The 27,503-nt window shown below is 42.7% G+C and overlaps 1 protein-coding gene across 1 annotated transcript; it reads left to right on the forward strand.

The window, feature by feature from the left end:
* Positions 1 to 2,236: 2,236 nt before the first annotated feature.
* Positions 2,237 to 27,503, forward strand: fam47e (family with sequence similarity 47 member E). The gene is made up of 8 exons (XM_078216534.1): positions 2,237 to 2,422; positions 4,266 to 4,638; positions 6,642 to 6,784; positions 8,577 to 8,736; positions 12,412 to 12,600; positions 15,124 to 15,279; positions 21,824 to 21,901; positions 27,182 to 27,503. The coding sequence occupies exons 1-8, from the start codon at positions 2,337 to 2,339 to the stop codon at positions 27,209 to 27,211; spliced, it is 1,215 nt and encodes a 404-aa protein (XP_078072660.1). The 5' UTR covers positions 2,237 to 2,336; the 3' UTR covers positions 27,212 to 27,503.

Consider the following 27,503-nt stretch of genomic DNA (forward strand, 5'->3'; position numbering starts at 1 on the left):
GCATGCTAAATCATTATAAAACACTGGGGTATTGTCTATAATTCTAGGCACCGTGCTTTAGGAAGGATGTTATTTGAAAGGGTGCAGACAAGGTTTATGAGAATGTAGACCCATACATATGGAAAGATACACTGACAAAGGGTCATCCTGACTTGAAACGTTGGCTCTATTCTCTCTCCACAGATGCTATCAGACCTGCTGAGACTTTCCAGCATTTTCTGTTTTTGGTTCAGATTCCAGCATCTCCAGTATTTTGCCTTTATCTAGATACAATGGGCTTGTTCTTCTTAAAGCAGAGAAGATTAGGGGACATTTAATAGAGGTGTTCAAAATTCAGGAGTTTTGAGTGGGACAAATTGTTTCCACCAGTGAACGGTAGTAACTGGGCGGCACGGTAGCACAGTTGTTGGGCAGTGCGGTTGCACAATGGTTAGCACTGCTGCTTCACAGCTCCTGGGACCTGGGTTTGATTCCCGGCTTGGGTCAATGTCTGAGTGGAGTTTGCACATTCTCCTCGTGTCTGTGTGGGTTTCCTCCGGGTGCTCCGGTTTCCTCCCACAGTCCAAAAGATGTGCGGGTTAGGTTGATTGGCTATGCTAAAAATTGTCCTTAGTGTCCTGAGATGCGTAGGTTAGAGGGATTAGTGGATAAATATGTAGGGATATGGGGGTAGGGCCTGGGTGGGTTTGTGGTCGGTGCAGACTCAATGGGCCGAATGGCCTCTTTCTGCACTGTAGGGTTGTTATGTTTCTATGTTTAACCTGAACACCCATTTGGAAAGATAAGGAAACTTTTTACTGCAGGGAGTTGATGTGAAATGGAATGCACTTGGTGGAGGAAGTAGAGTCAGTACTTGATTTGATTGGATTTATTATTGTCACATGAATTAGCATACAATGAAAAGTACTGTTTCTTACGCGCTATACAGACAAAGCATACCGTACATAGGGAAGGAAAGGAGAGAGTGCAGAATGTAGTGTTACAGTCATAGCTAGGGTAGCAATTCTCAAAAGGGAATTTAAAGTATAGTTGCAAAGGGGCAAAATGCAATGCTATGGAGAAAGAGCAGGGGCGTGGGGTTAAGTGAATCTTCTTCCACAGAGCCATGAGGGACAGTCGGTGAATGGCGTCCTCTGCTGTCCTATGGTGTTCATGATGTGGAGATGCCGGCGTTGGACTGGGGTAAACACAGTAAGAAGTCTCACAACACCAGGTTAAAGTTCAACAGGTTTATTTGGTAGCAAAAGCCACTAGCTTTCAGAGTGCTGCTCCGTCGCCAGGTAAGTGGGAGTTCTGTTCACAAACAGGGCATATAAAGACACAAACTCAATTTACAAAATAATGGTTGGAATGCGAGTCTTTACAGGCAATCAAGTCTTAAAGGTACAGACAATGTGAGTAGAGAAAGGGTTAAACACAGGTTAAAGAGATGTGTATTGTTTCCAGCCAGGACAGTTAGTGAGATTTTGCAAGTCCAGGCAAGTCGTGGGGGTTACAGATAGTGTGACATGAACCCCAAGATCCCGGTTGAGGCCGTCCTCATGTGTGTGGAATTTGGCTATCAGTCTCTGCTCAGCGACAACGACAACGGATGAATGAACACCGCTCGACAATCACCAGGCAAGAGTGTTCTCTTCCTGTTGGGGAACACTTCAGCGGTCACGGGCATACGGCCTCTGATCTTCGGGTAAGCGTTCTCCAAGGCGGCCTTCACGACACACGACAACGCAGAGTTGCTGAGCAGAGACTGATAGCCAAGTTCCGCACACATGAGGACGGCCTCAACCGGGATCTTGGGTTCATGTCACACTATCTGTAACCCCCACGACTTGCCTGGGCTTGCAAAATCTCACTAACTGTCCTGTCTGGAGACAATACACACCTCTTTAACCTGTGCTTAACCTTCTCTCCACTCACATTGTCTGTTCCTTGAAGACTTGATTACCTGTAAAGACTCACATTCCAACCATTATTTTGTAAATTGAGTTTGTGTCTTTATATACCCTGTTTGTGAACAAAACTCCCACTTACCTGACGAAAGAGCAGCGCCCCGAAAGCTAGTGGCTTTTGCTACCAAATAAACCTGTTGGATTTTAACCTGGTGTTGTTAGACTTCTTACTGCGTCCTATGGTGTGACGGACTTGTCACTCTTCGTTGAGGATAAACCCGGTCATCCGGGGTTTGCGGCCTGTACAATGGGGTCTCCTAGCAACCGCATTGTTTACAATCGGATGTGCGGCTGCAGGATTCAGGCGGGAAGTCAGGGCCGGTCTGGAGCAGCTTCAGGAGCCAACACTGTCCGCAATTAACCGCGAAGCGGCACAAATCCGCCGCCATGAGTCGCAAGTACGACACGCTTGTTGTTGAGAAATCCGAGTTAAGCAAAATACGTTCGGACAAGGAGCCACTTCTTCAGCCGTGGTAAGTCCTTCCCTCATGAAGTCCAAGTGTTGTTGTTCAATTAGCCCGCTCCACAGCAGCGGCCAACCTCTTTATTTCAGTTTGTTACTGACAAGCAGAATGTAGACCTGGCCTGCCAGGGATTCCTTTCGGCCCATCTGAAGGCAGGCTGGTTGAGTGCTGTTGCTGTTTGCAACAGTTATGTAAATCCGGATGTACTTTCAGGTTGCCCCTTTCTTCCGTTTTGGTGACACTTCCTCGACATTACTTGGTAAAGAGCATCCCTGACTTCTGAAAAGAGGTGTTAGGTAGAATTGGGGAAGGATGATGATTTTGCAGAGCTGTGGTTTCAGGATTCGGAGCAAAAAAGGGAAGTTTTTAAAGGCAAAATACTGCGAATGCTGGAATCTGAAACAATAACAGAAGTTTTTGTTTGCCCCCTAATGTGGCTGCCAGATATTTCGCTAGACAGAGTGAGGCTGTAAACAGCATGAGCGTCTCCAATATAGTGCAAAGGATATAGAACATAGAACATAGAAAAGCTACAGCACAAACAGGCCCTTCAGCCCACAAGTTGCGCTGAACATATCCCTACCTACTAGATATGGCTGCAGTTATGGAATAATTTCATGACTTTACCATTAAAGCGCATGAAGATCACGGCAGTGCACCATCTGATAGCGTTGACCACATTGTGCTTCTTAGTCCTGCATTTCTTTCTATTCCACAAGCTTTTCCATGACCGTTCATAAGTCCAGTGCTTTTCAAACACAACATACTACCAATTCCATCTGCATTTTCTGCCCTCACTATCTCCACTAAGTGCACCTGCACATAGCCTAGACCTGGAGCTATCCCTTCCCCTTCTTTGTAGAAGACGTCTATGAACAGCAGAACATCACTGCTACTGGAGGGGACCTTAAAAAATTAATCTGCCCTGTAAATCTAGGGCTGTTTTGAGAAAGAGACAAGATATAGTGATATAATTGCATGGTGGCACAATGGTTAGCACTGCTGTCTCACAGCACCAGGATTCATTTCCAGCCTTGGGTGACTGTCGGTGTGGAGTCTGCACGTTCTCCCAGTGTCTGCGTGGGTTTCCTCTGACAGTCCAAAAATGATGTGGAGATGCCGGCGTTGGACTGGGGTAAACACAGTGAGAGGTTTAACAACACCAGGTTAAAGTCCAACAGGTTTATTTGGTAGCAAAAGCCACACAAGCTTTCGGAGCCCCAAGCCCCTTCAGGTGAGTGGGAATTCTGTTCACAAACAGAGCATATAAAGACACAAACTCAATTTACATGAATAATGGTTGGAATGCGAATACTTACAGCTAATCAAGTCTTTAAGATACAAACAATGTGAGTGGAGAGAGCATCAAGACAGGCTGAAGAGATGTGTATTGTCTCCAGACAGGACAGCCAGTGAAACTCTGCAGGTCCAGGCAGGCTGTGGGGATTACAAATAGTGTGACGTGAACCCTGTCTTGATGCTCTCTCCACTCACATTGTTTTGTTTCTGAAAGGCTTGATTAGTTGTAAGTATTCGCATTCCAACCATTATTCATGTAAATTGAGTCTGTGTCTTTATAAGCTCTGTTTGTGAACAGAATTCCCACTCACGTGAAGAAGGGGCTTAGAGCTCCGAAAGCTTGTGTGGCTTTTGGTACCAAATAAACCTGTTGGACTTTAACCTGGTGTTGTTAAACTTCTTACTAAGATACTCTTGTCAGAGAGTCAGTGCAGATCTGATGGTCCAAGTGGCCTCGTTCTGCACTGTAGGGATTCAATGATTCCATGAATCTATGATAGTGAGGTACAGCTCCAGGTAATGAATTAAACTGAAAACTTAATTGAAATTGTAGGTACAAGGAGAGGATAAAAACCAAGTGCCTAAGAAAGAACTCGCAGTCTGATGCTTTGAATGGACGTCGATGGCGTTTCCTGAAAAATGGATTGGATGATTTTCGTGATGGATATCCGCCTCAATCACAAGAGGATTTAGCGATAATACAGAGTGAGAAAGGCGCTGGTCTTAGTCCCTTTCTCAAGAATGCGACAGAAACTTTCAAACCTGCTCAGAGTGTGTCAAAAAGGCTGACTAAATCACAGATATATTTTTCCAAGTGTTTACCATTACAACAGATGAGGAGAGAACAGATGGAAGAAATTGAATATGGCTTGAGTCAGCATCCATTAGCTCTTTACCCACATCTGGAAGAAGGAATGCCTCCAGAGGTAGGAAATTATTTGGACAAAATGCTGGTATTGTCTGATTTTAACTGACTTATTTTTTTGGGCCTCTGGTTAAAATAGCAGTCAGGCTTGTATGATATCGTCAGAGTTCAATCTGCACATTTAAAGCAGGTCTACTCTAAGTAGATTAAAATTGGATGCTCCAGGAAGAGAGCAGGACCTTGGTGGGCAATTCCCACGGAATATTTTAAATTGTTCTGCCTGCCCCCTTTTCGCTGGATGGGTAGGAATAAAGCTTATGGTATTTGCTACCAAATAAACCTGTTGGACTTTAACCTGGTGTTGTGAGACTTCTTACTGTGCTTACCCCAGTCCAACGCTGGCATCTCCACATTAGGAATAAAATCACATGCATAAATTCAAAAACTTATGCAGAGTTTATCACAAATTTGTGTGATACAAAAAAAGTCACATTTTTCTGTTTGGATCAACTAAGGAGTTTAACTGCAGCAAAAACAGAAAATGCTGGAAAATCTCAGCATGTCTGACAGCAGAGAGAGAGAATAGAGCCAACGTTTCCAGTCAGGATATTCTGTTTTTGTTTCAGATTCCAGCATTCACAGTATTTTACTTTTGTCTCAAGGAATTTAACTACTTATTCACTGCAAAATAGGTTACAAAAGAAAATTGACCAATTCAAATACTGCAGTGTAAAACAATCACATTGCTTAACTTAAAACAATTTTTTTTCCAGCTGTAATCTTAGGCTTCTGACCTTCCTTCAACTATAGCATTGATAACATAATTGCATTAAAGATTCAATCACTTGTGCTAAAATGGCTAAACCTACCCACACGATTAACTTACTAAGTATCTGCAAGAAGTTTCCCCTGGAAAAGTCTGTTCTTCTCTTTGTGGCTGCCATCCCAAATTTAGATATTTTATGAGACTAAATGGGTATGGAAGTCTCTGGCTTCTGTAGATAAATATATATAAGAAAGAGCCACGTTATTATGCGTTTCAAATATTACCTCAAACTACTCAAAACAGTCTGTACCATCTACAAGATGCACTGCAGGAACTCACCAAGTCTCCTTTAGACACACCTTCCAAACCCATGAGTGCTAGTACCTAGAAGGATAAAGGCAGCATACACATACACCACTACCTGGAAGTACCCCTCCAAGGTACTCACCATGCTGACTTGAAAACATATCACCGTTCCTTCACTGTCACTGGGTCAAAATCCTGGAACTTCCTTCCTTACAGCACTGTGGGTGCATCTGGATCCCAGAGGCTGCAGCAGTTCAAGAAGACAGCTTCCCACCACCTTCTCAAAGGCAATTGGGATGAGCAATAAATGCTGGCCTCGTCAACATTGCCCATGTACTGGGGAAAATCTTACCAAAAATTGGCAGAATGATGTTTTCAGTGAGAAAACCTGTGTGTTTCTCTCCAGATCTTACCACACTCCGTCACAAAAAACAGTTAGGTGTGTTTCATGCTGTCATGTATGCCCCCAGGGGGAACCCCCATGACAAGTTCACGTCTGGGCGAACCTGTTGTAAACATGACTATGTGACATCACATCGATGCGGGTTGAAAATATGGTGGGGGCTCAATATTTGGCGGAGGGGTCTTTAATCATATGATATATTAAAATGAATGTAAATCAGGTTCACACTCATTTTTCACGATTTCTGGGTTTCGCCGGATCTTGAGTCCCCGCTGGCATTCCTGCGGACAGCGAACACGGGTTCAAAATAAAGTAAAAGACAAAACAGGCAGTCGAGGCTTCGATTTAGTGCTTCAGCTGAAAGATGGCATCATGGCCAATGGAGTACTTACTAGGTACTACACTGGAAACTCAGCCTAGCCTGAACACAAATCCTGCTGTGAAATTTGAACCGACACCTTTATAATTCATAGACACTGCTACCAGCTGAGCCAACCTTCTTGTTATGTGATTTAACTAAGAATAGCCACAAAAGTTTTACAGACATGTACATTTCACCAGAAGAATAACACAAATATTTTCAATCCAGCTCTTTGAGGAAATTGTAGGTATTCTGGATCCTGATATGGTCTTGACCAATGAGGAGATTTGTGTCGAGGTACCTGCTGAAGTGAAGCCTAAGGTTATGAAATTAAATGAAGAGAAGGCGTCCAGCATAAAATGCTCAGAAGAGTAAGTACCTCCTGTCCTTCAATGACATACACATCTTAAAAACAGCAAATAATGAGACGCTGAAGTAAAAAACAGAAAGAGATCGGCTTATTCAGCCTATCTCCAAATCGTCCGCTCATAACTGATCCACATTTTAATTCAAACTTTTTTTTATCGTAACGAAGCCTGCTCCTTCTGCCAATTACATCCTCCTTCTGGGTCTTGTTGCCATGTACTCCCTTGTGTTTGAGCCAGTTTCCAAGCTACTCTCAGCACTCTTAAGGTGGTTACCAGGAACACTACAAAAATCATTTTTATTTCTTCCCTGTGGCAGCATGCCTTTGATTTGGGAAGTTTGTGATTCTCTCTATTGTCTGCCATAAAATGACATGGATCTTCCGATAAGATTTTGGCTGATGCATGGGAAAATCTTTTTGGAAATCTCCATCTCCTGCCTTTATACCTAATTGATATGAACAGCAGGTATATTGAAATAATAATCACTATACTTGCCTGTATAAATGTTTCCATGGTCTTCCAGGAGCAGTGCGTGTTGTGCTGCGGGACCCGTTGCGTTACTTTTTACCCGCTCATATTGGATGCAGCACAATAGTAGAAGAAAGAAAGCTCAGATTTAAAATGCTATTGCGCTGAAATTCATGGGCTTGGGACATTTGGGACGGAATCCGTCTCTGTCCGCTGTCTGTTTTGTTTCCAACATTGGTGATTTTGATTGGAAATGGGAGGCAGTGCTTTGCGTGCTGGCCTCCACATCTTCTGTGTGGATTTTACCTGAAGAAGGTGAACTGGCAACAATCTCCTGCCCCCAAGTAGTTCCAAAGCTACACTAGTATGCAATGCAGGATGCAGACATATTGGTGGGTGCCGGGATCAGAACTCAGTGAAAATAAGGGTTTTAGTCTCATTGAAAGGTATTGATTGCGGAGTGATTGATTGTTGTTGTTGGCAGTTTCACTGACAAATGTTTTCAATATGTTTATATTGTGAGGAATCTTCAGCTAGAGTAGCTAGCCATTTAATGTAACAAGGTGAAATTGTTGGCTGCTACTGACACAAACACTCCAGTAGTGCCAAAACCGGTGCAGATACACATGCCCCCATGTTGAAATGATCCCACCTGAGAATTTGGAGCAGAGACAGGATCACAGCAAGCTACTACCTGAGAGTCCTGTTCTGTCACACCTCAGACTGCAAAAAAAATCCAAGAATCTTTGATCTTTTATTTTATATAAAGAAATTAAACAGAAGGGCAGGTTAAGACCAACTGGTCCACAGAGTCTGGCCCACCTTAGCCTGGAAGATCTACTACACAAAATAATTAGCCACCCCGTACCCCTATTCACCTAGCCTCCTGAAGAAACGGGGGGGTTAAAATCCCACATATGTGCATGCATCAGGCTTGCACTGAAGTAATTTTTAAAACCTGCTTTGTTAACTTTAGCTTTTTGCAGTAGGTCTCTATGCCTTCGACATGGTCAGTGTTGCAAATATACTGAGAAGAAGATCGGAACAGGGTGGATCTTTGCATCCCTGTTGTTAGTTGTGGAAAACCTATGCCATAAACCCACATATCTGTTAATTCACCAAAATTCTGGTCGTCAAGTGTTGCAAAACAATTGTGGATTCAACAGGTGATCATGTAAATTCTGATGACGTGTTACAAAGCTATATCTCTGCATGAATCCTTAGTTTAGAGCTTTAAAATATTTTTATTGCAGATCAGCCTTGGAATGGTGTGATATTTCTATTGAAACAAACAGTTTCAGTAGTTATTTGTGCTTGTGTTGTACAGCAGTGAAGAATCGACGCATAGAAACCCATACAAGTGGATTCTGTTCAGAGGGACACAGAAAGAAGACCAGAAAACCAAACTAAAATGGGACAAGTCACCACAACAAGATGAAGAAATAAAACAAATAACAAAGGAATTTTGTGACTGGGTTGCTTCTCTGGTACGTAGAGCAAATATATATGAATAAGATAATTGATGTGTTGCAATGGAGTTGATGAAGCTGTATTTTTATTAACTGATCTACAATTTACAAAAGGGAAATCATGCTTGATGAATCTATTGGAATTTTTTGTGGTTGTAACTAGTAGAGTTGACCGAGGAGAACCAGTGGATGTGTTTCATTTAGACTTTCAGAAGGCTTTCGACAAGGTCTCACATAACAAGACTACTATGTAAAGTTAAAGTACATGGGATTGCAGATAATGTCTTGAGATGGATAGAAAGCTGGTTAGCAGAGAGGAAGCAAAGAGTTGGCCTAAATGGGTCTTTTTCTGATTGGTAGTCAGTGACTCGTGGGGTTCCGCAGGGATCTGTGCTAAGATCCAACTGTTCACATTAATGATTTGGAAGAGGGAACTGAATGTATTATCTCCACGTTTGCAGATGATTCAAAGTTGGGTGGGAGGGTGAGCTGTGAGGAGGATGCAGAGATGCTTCAGCATGATTTGGACAGGCTGAGTGTGTGGGCATTTGCATGGCAGATGCAGTATAATGTGGATAAATGTGAGGTTATCCACTTTCGTAGCAATAATAGGAAGACAGATTATTATTTGAATGGGTGTAAATTGAGAGAGTGGATACTCAACGAGAACTTGGAGTCCTCGTGCATCAGTCGCTGAAAGTAAGTGTGCAGGCAGTAAAGAAGGCAAATGGTATATTGGCCTTCATAGCAAGAGGATTTGAGTATAGGCATAGGGATGTTTTGTTGCAATTGTATAGGGCATTGGTGAGGCCACACCTGGAGTATTGTGTGCAGTTTTGGTGTCCTTATCTGAGGAAGGATGTCCTTGCTATAGAGGGAGTACAGCGAAGGTTTACCAGGCTGATTCTTGGGATGGCAGGTCTGTCATATGAGGAGAGGCTAAATCATAAATCTAATTTTGTGAAGTACTGATCCTGCGACAGGTTCCTGCTATCGATGATGTCCCCTTTCTTGTGTGAACCTTGCATATACTTAGAAGGATTATATTCATTGGAGTTTAGAAGAGTGAGAGGGGATCTCATAGAAACTTATAAAATTCTAACAGGGTTAGACAGGGTAGATTCAGAAAGAATGTTCCCAATGGTGGGGGAGTCCAGAACTAGGGGTTATAGTTTGAGGATAAGGGATAAACCTTTTAGAACTGAGGTGAGGAGAAATTTCTTCACCCAGAGGATGGTGAATGTGTGGAATTCACTGCCACAGAAAGTAGTTGAGGCCAAAACATTGTCTGATTTCAAGAAGAAATTCAATATAGCTCTTGGGGCTAAAGGAATCAAGGAATATGGGAGGAAGGGGGATCAGGATATTGAATTTGATGATCAGCCATGATCAAGATGAATGGCGGCGCAGGCTCGAAGGGCCGAATAGCTTACTCCTGCTTCTAGTTTCTATGTTTCCAACTGATCTCTTGAATCAGCCGACTATTTCATAAATCTAATTTTGTGAAGTGCTGATCCTGCGATAGGTTCCTGCTATTGATGATGTCCCTTTTCTTGTGTGAACCCTGCATATACTTAGAAGACACAATACATTCAAAGGATAATTACAACACAAAAACAATTGTTAAAAAAAAACTACAATCATAAAAGACAGTTGGAAACAAAGAAACATCAACTTTCACAGCATGTGTCATGAGCTTTTCATTTGAAAAAAATAATTATTCAACATTGCATTCTTCATATCAAAATCTGGGAGTACAGCAAGTCACAAAAAAAGAAACTATTAACAAACGTTTCATAATGATTCATCACTAGTAAGCACATTTTTGCATATGAAGAATTAGGGCTTCAAAATTGTAACAATACTCTTGAATGTATATAGGTTTGCAGTCTATTTTAATGACATATCTCTGGAGATATTCCTTATGATTTAATTTGATTTATTATTATTGCATGTATTAGTATATAATGAAAAGTATTGTTTCTTGCATGCTATATAGACAAAGCATACTGTTCATAGAGAAGGAAAGGAGAGAGTGCAGAATGTAGTGTTACAGTCACAGCTAGGGTGGAGAGAAAGATCAACATAGTGTGAGGTAGGTCCATTCTAAAGTCTGACAGCAGCAGGGATGAAGCTGTTCTTGAGTCGGTTGGTACATGACCTCAGACTTTTGTATCTTTTTCCCAACAGAAGAAGGTGGAAGAGAGTATGTCCGGGGTGGGCGAGATTCTTAATTATGCTGGCTGCTTTTCCGAGGCAGCGGGATGTGTAGACGGAGTCAATGGATGGGAGGCTGGTTTGAATGATGGAGTGGGCTTCATTCATGACCCTTTGTAGTTTCTTACGGTCTTGGGCAGAGCAAGAGCTATACCAAGCTGTGATACAACCAGAAAAAATGCTTTCTATGGTGCACTTTCAAACATTATTCCCCTCTCATGACAAGATACCTTGCATTCCTTGAGTGCACTTAGGAAAATGTCCATAGGCCTGCTGCCAAGAAACTGAAAATCAACATTACACATAGATATCTGGGGCAAATCATAAATCCTGTTCAGATTTGTGTGTACGTGGCAGTGAATATAACCTCATTCTCCAGTATAACTAATCACAAAACAGCTGATCTCTCTGAAATCAGTGGAAAACAATACACTAAATGTCCTAATGCTTCAGGCTGGGAACTACTCATTGAAATGTATCCGGAGATAAATTTAAATGGAATCAGTAGCAGAATAAGTACAGTAATAGAATACTTGGGGACTGAATTTCCTCTGGCCTTTTTCCATTTTGGCCCTGTAACATTGGTGGAAACACAGTTATATATGTTGGATGACGAGGATTCTGACAAATGACCACTGTGGTAATTATGCCAGTGGAGCAGGAGAAACATCAAGGAAATTCATCCTCTTGATCTCTTATTAGCCCTCCAAAATATTCCAAAGTAATTAAAGACCTGAAATTCCTACACTGCAACACTGGCTACACTTCCAAAGTAAGTCATTGGTTGAAAAGCACCTTGGGACAGTCTGAGGTAATGAAAGCCGCTTTATAAATACAAATTATTTCTTTCTCATCTGGAGGCCCTGCCATCCTGGTTTAGTCCAAACTCGAATAATGTTTTTGATGGTGATCATCCAACCTGCCTCATGCTGTAAAACTCAAACTTTAAATTTTAGAGTGCCTTTTCTTTGTTTTATGTTAGCTGCTATTATCGACTAACTTTCTCAATGTTTTATTAAAGGCAATGCAAAAGAGAATTAATAGAATTCAGTGTATGGTGGGTGTTGCAGTTGGATAAGGCATTGGAGCAACATGGATTGCAGGTTCAATTTTCCACACTCTGCTGAGCTATTGATCACAACCGTACTGCTGTGAAGACATGACAGGTTCACCCCTATTATGGCAGCTCAACTAGCACCTCTGGAAGATTTCTTAAACACCCACACTTTAAATGGGATAGCCTTATGGAATCTATTTAGCACCTCCAAGGCAGTCCCTCCTCTGCTCAACTAACTCAGCAAAGGGAAAAATTTGATTCTAGTGCTATTGGTTTGTGGGGCACTTTACAACAAAGATTCTTCCCCATTCCCAAAAGAGAATTATTTTTGGCTCTACTTACTTTGTCATTAGTTTACACATCAAACTATGTGCATGATAATTACATTGTTTATTTCATAAATTGCTTGTACTGTAAAGGGTGGAGAGAACAACAATATAGAAGAGTCTACGATCATGAGCCTCTTTGCCAGTGATTATGAAACCAGTTCTGCCCTTGCTATACCCATCAAAGTAATGAAGCTGACGAATATTCCTGGAGAGTTAAGGATGATAGTTGGAACCCCTCCACTGCAAACTTCAGTTAAGATCCGCAAAACTACTGCCTTGGTAAGCAGACGTTTACAATTTACCAACAACCTGTTTCTTGAAAAACGTTAAGAACATCTTTCACTATTTCATGTTTAGAGGGGAACAAAATATAAGCAAAATGCTTTGGGAGAAAAATTCCTCATGTTTCTCCTGATATCCCGCTGTTTCTCTGGGGATTCCACTGATCTACAACTTAAGTTGTGGCAGGCGACTAGGAGAATCCTGCAAAAATTCCAGGTGTTTGTTTAATCGCCCTGGATCTGCGTGGAGATAAATGTTTTAAAAAAAATTTTAATCAAAATTTCTGTTAGCTGTCCTGGAATCAGGACACACACACAGATTCAGGCACAACAAGAAAGCAGACAGAGACAGAAAGAGTAATTCAGAGAATCAGTAGAGAGTTGCCCAATCTGAGAAAACACAATGCCAGATTCCGCACTCTCTGCTGGAAGAATACTTCTCTCTTTTAAGACTGATGATTGTGAAGCATATCAACATCTCTGCATTTGGAGTGCATCTCATGCTAGTTAGAACTGAACTCTTTGTAATTAAGCCACCATGAAATTCATGCAGTGTATTCATGCAGATCAGTATTTATAGAGAAAGATTAATGCTTGGCTGGAGGCCTTTCCCAAGAATCTTTTGCTCTTCTGAGATGGCACCAGATTAAATAGATAATGTCCATAACAGCCTGGTTTACCAGCATTGCATTTGGGAGATACCCCAATGATGCATTGGAGAATTCCTGTAGCATGTTGCCAGGTAAGTGAATTGTCCCACTGGGCTAACTTACCCTGGACAATTGCACTGCATTGGGATCAATCCGACAAAGTGATTTAAATCACTAACTTCAGATAGTTCTGCCCATTTTAACCTCATAGTTACTCTGAAAGAATTAGAAGGGGAAAAAAAACACTTCTGACTTCAGAATAACTGTTTAAAAAAGCCCGGACTGACCCTGCATGAGACACCAGGCATACTGATGACTCCCCCCCCCCCCCCCCCCCCCAGGGGAACCCCACACCATTCCAACCAAGCCTGACTCGACACAGCTTTGCCCCCAGTCCGACCCCTCTGACCACCACCACCCTCCTCCCCCACCCCGCTGCAACCGGGTCTTCCCTGCCATTCTGCCCCCCCCACCCGGTCTCCCCTGCTGTTCCAGATTCCCCCTGGTGTACTGACTGCCCCCTACCCCTGTCTCCTCTCCCTGCACTGTCTGAATTACCATTCACCTTTAAACCGTACCTTCTTCCTTGAAATTGTCCCCTTTAAAGACTCCTTTACACATCTGGTGTCATAAAAAGGGCATGTGTCTTTCCCCTCTGTGTTCCAGTTACTCTGCACCCAATGCAGCCAGGGGTGAGTTTCACTGCTCCTGTCTCACTCAGCCTGAGGGAGGAAGGTTGGGTGAGACCGGAGCTTTGGAATTTCAGTGAGGGTAAGTCCCTCCAGAGTGGCAATCTGCCAGTATTTGACGCTCTGAGGAAATTACAGCCCAATATATAATATCACTGCCCAGTAAAATGTAAGGGTCCCAAATGGAACCCTTACATGGGTCACAAGGCAGTCATTCCTTCTGGCAGACTTATTCTCCAAACAAATAGGAATGGGACATATGTTGAAAGTAAAATAGAAAAGATTGTGAAAGCTTACAAAAATGGCAGCAGAAAAGAGCAGTTGGTTCATCTACTTTGCCCTGTATAGTTGTGGTTCACAAAACAGACACTCTTGGGAGACATGAAAAAACAAATAAAATCCCAGGCAAATTAGAACAAAATAGTTGAATAATTTTTCTCCGAGCTTTGTAGGTGTTCAAAACTAGTTCACATTCACCAAAGCTTTAATATCCCCCATCAAACTGAACACAGTTATGAGGCCGAGCTAAGATCTTGTATCAGGACAAATGGAATGTTTTGTTTTGTATTGGGTGGGATCTTGAGGCCTCACTCTCCGTCCGCGAGATCACCAGTGGAACTCAAGGTCCAGCAAAACTCGGAAGTCACAGATCTTGCCGGCGAGATGGTGATAGCTGATTTTCACTGGCAACAAGATCAGGTTCACATCGATAATGGGCGAGAACTTGATTTGCGTTCATTTGAATAAATTTTAATCCAATTAAACACCCTCCTCGCCGACGATTAAGGTGGGCACAGATACCTCCTTGGTGGGGGGGGGAGGGGGGAGATTATTTATTTTCCAATGGAGCCAGTTCCTGGCTCTAAGTGTTCCCACCCCGCCAGATTGACAGTGCAAACCAAGCTTGGTTTTTTTTTGGCAGTTCAAGTGACAAGATCTGGAGAGAAAACTGGCCACTGGAGCTGGAGAGTTCCACACCAGTTTTCTCACCAGAACTGGCACTCTGCCAAATTCTCGTAAGATTCCACCAATTATGTTTCTGCATAACTGCTGATTTTTTTTTACATGAAGGTAATATTGGAAAAGTAACTTGCACTTATATTGTATCAATAGATTGCAGGTCTTCATATAAACTCAGAGAAAAAGTTTATTTAGCTTTGTGTTGTGTTTATTTTTAATCAGGAATCCACCGAGGCATATGGGTCTAAATGTATATATGGAGCGTGGTATTTGGATCCAAAGACATGGAAGAAAAGAAGAGCTGATGAACCTTTGATGGATCCCAGTTCTGTGGCTCAGGAAAACAAATCGTATTTTCCTAAAGAAGTTGGAGCGATGGTAATATACCTTATTTATTTTGGCAAATTAATAACCGGATCATCTGATTTTCTTTTATCAAACTATTTTAATCAGATGGATTTTTCTGTTCAATAAAAAAAAGACCATCTGATAGGAGCCAATGTAAATAACTGGCCTGTATCCATCTTGGTGACATTGGTTTTGTCACCTTTCTCTTTCTCCAATTTAAATAGCACGGTCATCCTGTTGAAACTAACTTCCTAATACAATGGGCACTATTTAAAGGAATACTCCAGGCAGAGTCTTGGATTAGGGAAAAGAAATAAAAGAAAAGTTCTGATAATGTAGCATCATAAATTCCGCTGGCCACCATGGTTCCCATTTTATGAAACCTAATTGCTTTTCATTGCCTAGTTTTTTAATCATAAAACATAAGAACATAGGAACTAGGATCAGGAGTGGGCAATTCAGCCCCTCGAGCCTGCTCTGCTATTCAATATGATCACGGCTGATCCCATCTCGGCCTCAGCTCCACCTTCCTGCCCGCTCCCCCAACCCTTCACCCCTCTACTAATTTAAAACCTATCTCCTCGAATTTGTTTCGTGTTCCAGCATCCACCGCATTCTTGGGTGGAGCATTCCACAGATTCACGACCCTTTGAGTGAAATAATTCTTCGTCATTTCTGTTTTAAATCTGCCACACCTTAGCCTAAAACTATGGCCTCTCGTTCTAGAATGTCCAACTAGGGGGAAAATCCGCTCTATGTCTACCTTGTCAATCCCCTTTTAGCATCTTATATACCTCAGTTAGATCTCACATTCTTCTAAACGACAGCAAATAACGGCCTAAACTGCTCACTCTCTCTTCATCCTTGGAATCAATCTAGTCAACTTTCTCTGAACCGTCTCTAATGCATTTATTTCCTTCCTCAAGTAAGGGGACCAAAATTATGCAATAATCCAGATGCAGTCTCATCAATGCCCAACACAGTTGCAACAGCGCTTCCCTATTTTTATACTCTTCTATTAGCAATGAATGCGAAAAATACATTTACCTTCCTTATTGTGGGTGTGTGGGCGGCACAGTGGTTAGCACTGCTGCCTCACAGTGCTAGGGACCCGGGTTCAATTCCCGGCTTGGGTCACTGTCTGTGTGGAGTTTGCACGTTCTCCCCATGTCTGCATAGATTTCCTCCGGGCACTCCGGTTTCCTCCCACAGTCTGAAAGACATGCTCGTTAGGTGTATTGGCCATGCTAAATTCTTCTTCAGTATACCCAAACAGGCGTCGGAGTATGGCGACAAGGGGATTTTCACAGTAACTTCATTGCAGTGTTAATGTAAGCTGACTCGTGACTAATAAATAAACTTTAAAATAAATAAACTTTATTACATGTTGCACCTGCATTCTAAATTTCTGTGATTCACGCATGAGGACACCCAGATCCCTCTGAAGCAAAGCATTTTGAAGCTTCTCTCCATCTAAATAATAAGTGCATGGTGGCACAATGGTTAGCACTGCTGCCTCACAATGCCAGGGACCTGGGTTCGATTCCAGGCTTGGTTCGCTGTCTGTGTGGAGTCTGCACGTTCTTCCTGTGTCTGTGTGAGTTCCCTCCGGGTGCTCCAGTTTCCTCCCACAGTGCAAAGGACTTGCTGGTTAGGTGCATTGGCCATGCTAAAATTCTCCCTCAGTGTGCCCGGATAGGCACCGGTGTGTGGTGACTCAGGAATTTTCACAGTAACTTCATTGCAGTGTTAATGAAAGCCCACTTGTGACATGAATAAGTAAACTAAAATTTTTATTCCTTTGATCCAAAATGGATAACCTCACTTTTTTCATCCTTTTTGGCCCACTCACCTAGCATACCCATATCCATTTGTAAAAGTTTTATTTCCTCATTGCAACTTGCTTTCCTACCTATTTTAATGGGATTTGTAAATTTGGCTATAGTGCATTCTGTCCCTGCATCCAAGTCATTAATATAGATTGTAAATAGTTGGAGCCCAAGGACTGAACCTTGGTGACACACCGCTAGTTGCAGTTTGCCAACCACTCTCTGCTCTCAATTGGTTAGCCAATCCTCTACCCCAAACCCCGTGCGATCGAACCTAGATCTAACCTTTTGTGCGGCACCGCATCAAATGCCTTCTGGCAGGCAGTCCAGATACACTCCATCTATAGGAGCTATTTTCTGGTAACAGCCTCTTCTGGGTTTGACTCCATAACATTGTGAATGAACAAATGAACACACGCACAAAGTATATTTAGTTATTTTGATAATATTAAGCTTTCAAATTTGTGAGTTAACTTGATTATGCAAAAATAATTATTTATTGATAATTACTTATTTTTTTATTTTCAGTTTTCTCCTCTTCCGTCTAGAAGTTGATGACTCATGTAGGTGACAGTATAATGGATACAGAGCAACCACTGGTGCCCCACCCAAGGGACCATCTTTCATGTGTGGCTTAGATGGGGAGTTGATTGTTGCGAATATTTTATTGACATTTTTCTATTGGGATGGACCTAGGCTTATCAGGCATGGGTACCACATACATGACAGTGACTGCTGTCATGCAGTTGGGAATTAATTAAATTAAAGTGAGACTTGCATTTATTTAGTGCCATATCATGTAGTCAAAAACCTTCAAACACAAAGATTTTGTTTGCAGATACTTTGGAAAACTGAGTTTCTGTTACTGTTTCTGGATTTGAAGAAAAAGCCAGCTCTTTGAGTGAAACAAGTGATAGTGGCTTAATAACTATTGGTGAATCACTGAAATCCTGTAAGGATTTCCACAAGTTCCAGTTTTGAAACACGTATGAATACAAAGAGAGTTTCTGTACCATAATGTAAAACAGGTATTAGCAAATCGGCAGCCATATCACGTCTTCTCCAATTTTCATTTCCATTGCAGGACAGATGTAAAATAGATGCACTATTGTCCATTTAACCCAAGTGCACAGAGTAAAATTTACCCTCTATCGGCTTGATGGGAAGCAAGATGGGAAATTCTAGGTTTAGCCACTGGATGGAGCAGTGCACAACAATGGAGATCTTCCACTCAGCAAAGGGTGGGAATGTTAGTGAAGTTGAAGGCCTGGATTTTCATCACCGAGGTGGGCAACAAGAGTTGAGAAAACTAGAATAATAGTAAGTTCATGGCACAGAAGGAGGCCACTCAGCCCATCGTGTTTTGTTAAGAAGATCAATTAACCCTTGATTATTTATTTAACCATGATGGGTGTGCTGCCAATTTCTGCACCTGCCATTATCCCCCCCCCCCCCCATTTTTCCTTATTTATATACCACACCCTCCTTCTGAAATATGCCCGACGGGGGCACGTAAAATCAAGCCCCACTTCAACTACATACACTACCCTCATCAATCCTCCTTGTTACTTTCTCAAAAACTGCAATCAAGTTAGTCAGACATGACCTTTCCACCTCAGGTGAAAGTGTCTACAAAGATGAGATCTTCATTGCTGAAGGGGCAAGTGCCAGCTGCAGTTGGGCCAGCAAACGTGAAAAGAGGTTGGAGGCAGCCGAAGGGGCCGTCGCCAGGTGCTGAGGTGGGCTGTTTAAAAGGCCCACCTTGATGCTATGAGTATTGTCCCATGTTATAATGAAAGAAATAAGGCCCTCCAACCATAAGTTCTCACACCCCCATCCATGCCCCCATGCCAAGCAATGCCTCTGCACTCCTCCCATGGTCCCTAATGCCCACCATGCCAGGCTTTTCCCCTTATCCATCCCCATGTTCTCTCATGCCCCCATACCAGGCTATGCCCCCAACTCAATCCCATGGCTCTTCATATTCCTGTGCCAAGCTTTGCCTCCCAATCATTCCCATTGCCCTTCACCTCCCCCACACCCCCATGCCAGACTCTGTCCCCCACCCACCTCCCATAGCCTCTCATGCCAAGCTATGGCACTATGGGTCATGGGCCTGGTAGTAGAGGGGGCATGAGAGGCCATGGAAGGTGGTGGGGGAACCGCCTAACATGAGGGGATATGCGGAATGGGTGGCTGCATAGCCTGGCATAGGGGACATGAGGAGGACATTTTTTGAACTTAGATTTGAAAAAAGGTTCCTTCATGCAGATTATGGTTCATGACACCTCTGAGGGTCTGTGAACCATGACATTATAAAACTGGCCTGACTCCATGAAAATTGCAGAGGACTAGAACCTGCCTTTCCTTGCAATGGAGCCAGCCAGTTAAGGAGTGTAGGACAAGGCCTTGTAACTTGAGCCAGCCTGCACCCTTAAAAAGCACTCCTGAAAATCGGAAAGCCAGGAATGGGGTTGGGAATCCCGGAATGGGGATCCACCCGCCATTTTTAAAAGTCTACAAAGTCATCCGGACTCGGTGAAAATCCAAGCCCAAATGTCTGCAGTGCACCTGTTGTTGGTGATCATAATGGCAATGATGGGTCTGCAGCTATCCCAATTGAAAGAGGAATTCATTAGGCAGAAATTGTCAATGACAGGCGACTACGTGGGGATAAAATGTACTGTAGTTATGTTCCAAAATTAATGTGGACTTCACTCAAACTCAGGAATTCACACTGTCTTATATTAATCTTAAAATGGTCTTTCATGAACTAAGGCTAATTACCTACCTACCTAAGAAAGTAAGAAGAGAGCAGTTGCTGGAGCACCTTTTCCTGAACCATCTGATATTAGCATTCCTCCAAAGTACTGAATAGTGGGAGATCTTTACCAAGTTGGGCAATAGTTATACTTGAGGGTAGATTTATTTTGGAAACTAATTGCAGCAACCTAATTGTTACATTCACTTGTTCAAGGTATTTTTATTAGCGTAGAAGACTTTTGATACTGTTTGGACATCCAACCCATTGCCAAAATCTGTTCATACATAAAAGCTATTCAAAAAATGTATAAACGATTGCTATAAATGTACAATAATAAACAATACTTTATTAGTGATTACAATAGAAGAGGGGATTGAAAGAGAAACACTTATCTTCAACACATCACTGATAAAGGCCTGTTTTAAATCAACGTTTTAAAAAATCAACAGCTGATAGTTTGATTTGTATGGCGTGCAAGTAGTATTTTGTAAATAGAAAATGAGAGAATTTTCAAATAAATATCTGTTCCTGTGTCAAATGAGCTGTTAGTCTTGGATGTTTCTTGGTTAGTGTTAGTTGTGGCTCAGTTGGTAGCACTTTTGATTCTGCATCAGACAGGTTTGGGTTCAAGTGCCAGTCTAGGACGTGAGCACAAAAATCAAGGCTGTTACTCCTATGTAATCTACAGGCAGTGCTGCATTGCCGGATGAACTTTCAGATGTAACATCAAAACGAAGCCTTGTCTGTCCTCTCAGATGGATGTAAACAAACTCGAGGCATTATTTTGAAGAAGAGCAGAGGAGTTATTCTTGGTGTCCTGGGCAATATTGATCCTCACAAAATAACTTATTATCTGAAGCTTGTTGGTGCTGGCTGCCGCAATTCCTACATTACAACAGTGACTACATTTTAAAAATACCTAATTGGCTGTAAAGCCCTTTGGAAAGTTTAGTGGTCATGAAAGATGCTATAGAAATGTAAGTCATTATTGTCCCTTTCAGTAGTAAATAACCCTGTGCTTCCCAAAATCGTTTCTGCAGTGACCCCATTTTTAGCCTTGGTGCAACCTTAGAGTGAAAATTGGAGGCAGTGGGGGAAAGTGTTCAGTGCAGTGGGAGGTCAAACAGCATGGGTGCAGGCACAGAAAAAACAGATAAGACACGTACTATTTTGCAGGCTGTGTTGGTATCAGCAGTCGGGCCTCAGAGTTCAATAGATTAGACCATGCCCACATGAAGAAAAACACGTACCTTTAAAGGGGGCCTCACAACACATCCCAGGACTGTCAAATCTGAGTCTCTACTCCACGGCCACCATAGCTGCCTCAGAACTTGCGACCCCAATTGCTTGTCCAGTGACCGCACTGGGGGTTATGACCCACAGTTTGGGAACCCCTGAATTAACGAGTTGTCTCTCTCGCATGGAGCGGCATGGTGGCACAGTGGTTAGCACTGCTGCCTCACAGCACCAGACACCCGGGTTCAATTCCTGGCTTGGGTCACTGTCTGTGTGGAGTTTGCACGTTCTCCCCGTGTCTGCTTGGGTTTCCTCCGGGTGCTCCGGTTTCCTCCCACAGTCTGAAAGATGTGCTGGTTAGGTGCATTGACCTGAACAGGCACCGGTATGTGGTGACTAGGGGAATTTCACAGCAACTTCATTGCAGTGTTAATGTAAGCCTTACTTGTGACTAATAAATAAATAAACTTTATTTTAGGTGTCTATGGTCTTTCATGAAATATGACTAATTACTTACCTACCTACCTAAGATTGTAAGATTGGTAAAGATTGAAGCATCTTTTCCTCTACAACCTGATATTAGCATTCCACCATAATACTGAATAGTCAGACACATCTACACCAAATTGGGCAATAGTTATACTTGAGGGTAGACACAAGGACTGGTGGCAGAGAGAAGCAAATGGAAAAACAGGAGTGTCGTGATCAGTCGTCTAATCTGTCTCCTTTGCAACTTTCTTTGAAGGATGAAGAAGTAAGAAGGCTACATGCAACAATATCTTTCATGAAATACACAAGGGATAAAGGACACAGGACACCAGAGGTAAGGAGAGACTAACAAAGTACAAATGCATAGCAACTTGCATAGGTGGAGCAAAGTTATAAACTCAGAAATATTGGTTAATATGTGAAATCAGACTAATGTAAAATGTGCTGAATGCAAAATCACAGTTCTGTATAGTGCAGTATTACACAAATATAAGGCCTTTGATCTCCAAGACCCTTTCCAAGAATTCTGCAGATTTCCTAGAGACTTAGGGAAACTTCCCTGAATGTTCAGATTTTCATTCTGGGAGGTGGGAGTGGCCGCTACTAACAATGTCAACCCATGACCTTCCTACTCATCCCAATGGCCCCTTATAATCTTATGCCAATATGCCAACCCATGACCCATCACCCTTTTCCCTTACCCTTCATGTCAACCAACTCACTCAGTATCCACTATGGACAGACTTCTGGAGCCATGCTAAGGTGAAATAAAATTAAGTTTGAAGTCTCAACTAGAGACTTGACTATATTTAAAAAACACTGATAAAAGCCCATTCAATATATTTAAATTCCTTCAAGTAATTAATTCCTTATAAACCAAACTTTGTATTTATAGCCCCACATCAGAGACAGCTAATAATTTTATAATAAGCTGTCAATTAAACTGAATTTATCGGCCTCCTACTATTATAATGATGTTAAATATTGATGTTTGTGTTGTTTGAAAACATTGTATCTCTGATAGACTCCCTCTTAAATTAGAGAACTCACTTTAATGTTATTTTGCACTCTTGAACTGTGCACATTGCAGGGGGCCATGGGAAAATATAGAAGTTTCTATAAAATGCTTTGCTGAATTATATTTTTAATGCAGGTGAGCAACATCAATGTTGGGGAATATAAGTGTTTTCCAATTTTGGCATTTATTATTAGCAGTGTGTACGGCAGGTTTTGTATAGCACAGGCAGAATAAACTCCAACAGATATTGGCACAAACCATAAAAGACAAGCATCTACCACGCCACTGCATTGTAGCGTTGGTCAAAAATATTGCCAAATTAGTGACATTAATTGACGCTAAATTATGTAGAATATTTGTTTGGTACTGGGTAGACATTGCAGCTTTGTTAACTAAAATAGCTTATGGAAAGATTTTTATTTCCTTAGTTTGTGTGGCATCTAACCCAAGACCTAGAGGTGAACAGATGGCAAACTGCACCACTTGGCCAGCTCCGCTTCTTGTTAGTGCTATGGTGGACCAGTTTTCTTTGCTTTTAAGTGCTTCTGACAAATCCTCCCAAAGCTTTCTTTAAGACCAATTCGAACTGGTCCTTCTGTATCTATGTACCACCCACAGTCCCTAATTGGACAATGAAGATCATAGTTCTTGTATATTATAGATTAAATTACCAAAATGAAATCAGTAAAATTAGGCAAAGTTCACTGTCCAGGAGCATCCTGGAATGCAAAGGGAATCCTCTGCTATATCCTTCCCTTCCACGAACCTGCCTGGCCAAACTTCCTGTAATGTTCAATCTAGTCCTAACCCCGAACAAACATTTCCTTCAGTTTTGAGGCTGCAGCAGTCAGCAGCTGGATCATCAGAGGCTCAATCATTCTGGAGGTTTCTTTTATTCATTCAAGGGATGTGGCCTTTGCTGGCTAGGCCAGCATTTGTTGCCCATCCCTAATTGCGCTTGAGAGATGATGAGCTGCCTTCTTGAACTACTGCAGTCGCTGAGGTGTATATACATCCACAGTGCTGTTAGGAAGGGAATTCCAGGATTTTTACCCAGCAACAGTGAAGGAATGGTGATATCTTTCCATGTCAGGATGGTGAGTAACTTGGAGAGGAACCTCCAGGTGGTGGTGTTCCCCTGTATCTAGTGCCCTTGTCCTTCTAGATGGTAGCGGTCATGGGTTTGGAAGGTGCTGCCTAAAGAGCCTCGAGTTCCTGCAGTGCATTTTGTAGATCATACATACTGTTGCTACTGTGCGTCGGTGGTGCAGGAAGTGAATGTTTGTGATAGGCACTGCCAATCAAGCGGGCTGTTTTTGTCATGAATAGTGTTGAGCTTCTTGACTGTTGTTGGAGCTAGTGGAGAGTATTCCATTACACTCTTGACTTGTGCCTTGTAGATTGTGGACAGGCTTTAGGGAGTCAGTGCGATACTCGCCACATAATTCCCAGCCTCAGAACTGCTCTTGGGGCCACGGTATTATATGGTTAGTCCAGTTGAATTTCTGGTCAATGATAACCCCCCAGGATGTTGATATTTGGGATTCAGTTTTGGTAATGCCATTGAATGTCAAGTGGCAATGGCTAGATTCTCTCTTCAGGAGAGGTCATTGCCTGGTGCTTGTGTGACACAAAGGTTACTTGCCACATATCAGCCCAAACCTGGATATTGTCCAGGTCTTGGTGCATTTGGTCATGGACTGCTACAATATCTGAGGAGTCATGAATAATGTTGAACATTGTGCAATCATTAGCGAACATCCCCACTTCTGACCTTATGATGGAAGGAAGGTCATTAATGAAGCAGCTAAAGATGGTTGGGCCACCCTGAGGAACTCCTGCAGAGAAGTCCTGGATCTTGGGGGGAGGGTGAGTCTGGGAGTGGGGGAAGAAGGCATTGAGAGCTGGCTGGGAGGAGGGGTTGAAGATGCCTGGGGAGGTCAGACTGAGATGGGGGAGGGGGTGAAAATATTGGGGGGGAAAGTTGCATAGAGGCTGCCGGGGGCTGAGTTAGGAGGGGTGAAAGTGTCTGGGGGCAGGAAGGAATAGCTGGGAAGACACATGATGCTGTGGGGGAAGGTGCTGTGGGAGATAAAGATCTGAGGGAGAGAGATTGGAGGGGGTGAAGGAGTAAGGGTGGAAGTGGGTGTCATGGGGGAAAGAGTTGGGCAGGGACTTCGGAGGTCTTAGGGTGGCTGAGGGGAGGAAGGAATATTGAGGGAGAGAGATGGCGCTGTGGGGAAAGGTGTCATAAAAGAGGAAGGAGCAAGGGAGGCAGTAAGGAATGGTGAAGGAATAAGAGGTGACAAAGGAGTGAAACACAAGACAAGACTGGAGGTAAAGATGAAGGGGTAAGGGAGGGAGTCCAAACTGCTGGAGCAGTACCTGAGCTGCTGGAGGGGCAGGTGAACGCTGTGATGCCTTGAACAGTGTGAAACTCTCATCTTCCCTTCCTTCCTGGCTCCTCTCTTGCCTTGGGCTGGGGCCAGAGAGGGGGTCCTCCTCCACTTCCTCTGGCCTTGGTCTCTTCCTATAGGCACCTGCAAGTGAGATAGGAGAGTGACAGCATCCTCCACTTCCTCTGGCCTTGGTCTCTTCCTATAGGCACCTGCAAGATAGGAGAGTGACAGCATCATCTGCCTCCAGATGGAGGCACATTTGACCCTCAGGTTTCCATTCAATGGAGGAATCCTTACTAGGTGGACGGCAAAGTTCCCCATCGCCGAAGGCTCAGTTCCACTCGATTCCTGCAAGCTCCGGGGCCCTTTCCTCAAACTCTGAGAACCCTCAGTTGTTGTTGACCCCCCTCCGACCTTCTCTTGCTCTGCTCAGTTTTGCTGGTGTTTATCTTGCTCAGAGAAGAGAATGCTTGAGAAGATTTGAATATTACATTGGCTGGAGCATTGCATTTTTGAACATTCCCCATTGTCCCCCTCGTAAAGCAGCCCACTTTTGTATGGCAAGTCACCACTGGTGTGAATTGGGCTAGAGGTTTTGGACCAGCTCCCTCCAGAGTCCAGAGCACATTCACATGCAAGAGGAAGGCTCATCCATGATGTGAGGCTGTTCATTTCCTCTGCGCCTATACTGGAGGCAAAGTATGGATGCAGTGAAGTGGGGCTGTGAGGCAGGACATGTAGTTGCCGCTGGTCCTTGGACATTGACATTTCGGAGTCTTTGTGGATTATGCAACCATAGATGAGACTTATCCTGGCAGGGCGAATAAGGTTATTCATCTACTTGTGTGCACCCCCTGGGCACTAACAGCATCAGCCACCTGCTCCCAAGTTGGGTTTGTAACTCTGCTGGGTCTCCTCCCCCTCACATCAGCTGGTTAGAGTTCATTCCTCCTGACTGTAACATGGTTGAGGAGGACATGCGGGGAGGTATCACTGAACTAAAATGCTAGACTCTCACTTTCCCTTTCTAACATCTCCACAAAGGTGGGTACCGACAGTAGGGATTCTGGATGCCGATTAAATATGGTGCTTGGATAGGACAGCAGATGTGCGCAATGTGACTTGTCCCACCACGGAACATGGTGTAAAACACCCATTGCAAAATTAATTAGGTCAACGTTGGAAGACATGGCGGAGTTTCCCGCTGGCCCTGCATCAGGAAACAGCATCTCCCCCACACCACAGGACTTAGTCCCAGATGGGAGAATTCTGACCTTTAAGTGGCTTTTATGAATGAGGTTTATTTTTCGTTATGAAGTATATAGGAGTGAGTGCTGAATTAGATTGTTGGAAGTTTTGGTTTACATCTCCACATGGCTCATGTTGAATAGTGGGTGAGGGTCTCTGGAGGTGCCCTGGAAGATATGAGGGGACACAAACAGTGCTTGGGGAGGGTGAGGGCTGGAGGGTATAACAATTTCTAAAACAACTTGGGATGACGTCCCAGAAAATTGAGACAAGCCTTCTAACCAGCGGACCCTAGCATTTGTCTGTCCCTGTGGCCACCCATGCTCACCTTTCAGGTTCGATGGTCATATGCACAACACTTAATACTACAGATATTTTATGTGTGTATTACATAACTGTTATTGTCAATAAGCACCTTTAAATAGGAATACTTTTGCAAGTGCCATTTCTATACATGTGACCAATGTATCAGCTATCAAATGTGTGAAGCACTCAGCTATTCTTTCTTCAAGGATAAAAACCAAAACGCTTTGTTCAATAGTCCTGCTACATTGGTCCACATTGTCCTCTGAACCTCCAACAAAACTAAGCATTTCGGAATTGATAGAAGTGACATTTGCCTATAGTTGCAAATCCATTTAAGCATTTGCAAAAGTACGTTTTAGGAGTGATACAATAGCAAAATAGGTTAAGCGATGGTCCCTTCCAATAGGTGACATTTGGAATAGTTAGCATCATTGTCATGAGAACATTTGGTATCATTAATATCTGAATGCAGTTTCTCAAGGGAAGGACACTTACAAGTGATAACCTTGAAGGTCACACAAAATTAGGAAGATATACAGATTTGAAAAATAGGTATTTTGTGTAAGTGATGTGGTTTAACTGTTTTAGTTTGTACTTCTAAGTATTCACCATGATTAACATATTATGGTTTTAAATATTTCAGTTTCTGGAGAAACTTTTTCCCCGCAGTTAAGGGAACGGATAATCACAAGAACAAAGTGGAACAGCTAAAACCTGCTCCTTCAGTGAACGTGATTGCGAATGTTAATTAGCAAGTAATATCAATTATATCATTTTATCACTGCTTATATGTGACTATGACTCCCTATTTAGTTTATACTTAAGCAACATTTTGCACAATTATATATATTCATGTGAAAAATATTTGCGTTCCTTCAAGAATTGTCAAATAATGTATCAATACATGTAATGTGTGAACAATACACATAATCCAATAAATGGACAAGTTCTCCGATATGTTGCCT

Source organism: Mustelus asterias, chromosome 1 (genome assembly GCF_964213995.1).
Source record: "Mustelus asterias chromosome 1, sMusAst1.hap1.1, whole genome shotgun sequence".
NCBI lineage: Eukaryota > Metazoa > Chordata > Chondrichthyes > Carcharhiniformes > Triakidae > Mustelus > Mustelus asterias.

Coding starts and splice junctions, on each gene's coding strand:
- fam47e (XM_078216534.1), top strand. CDS start 2,337: ATGAGTCGCAAGTACGACACGCTTGTTGTTGAGAAATCCGAGTTAAGC. Junction 2,423..4,265: donor GAGCCACTTCTTCAGCCGTG/GTAAGTCCTTCC, acceptor TTGAAATTGTAG/GTACAAGGAGAGGATAAAAA. Junction 6,785..8,576: donor AGCATAAAATGCTCAGAAGA/GTAAGTACCTCC, acceptor TGTGTTGTACAG/CAGTGAAGAATCGACGCATA.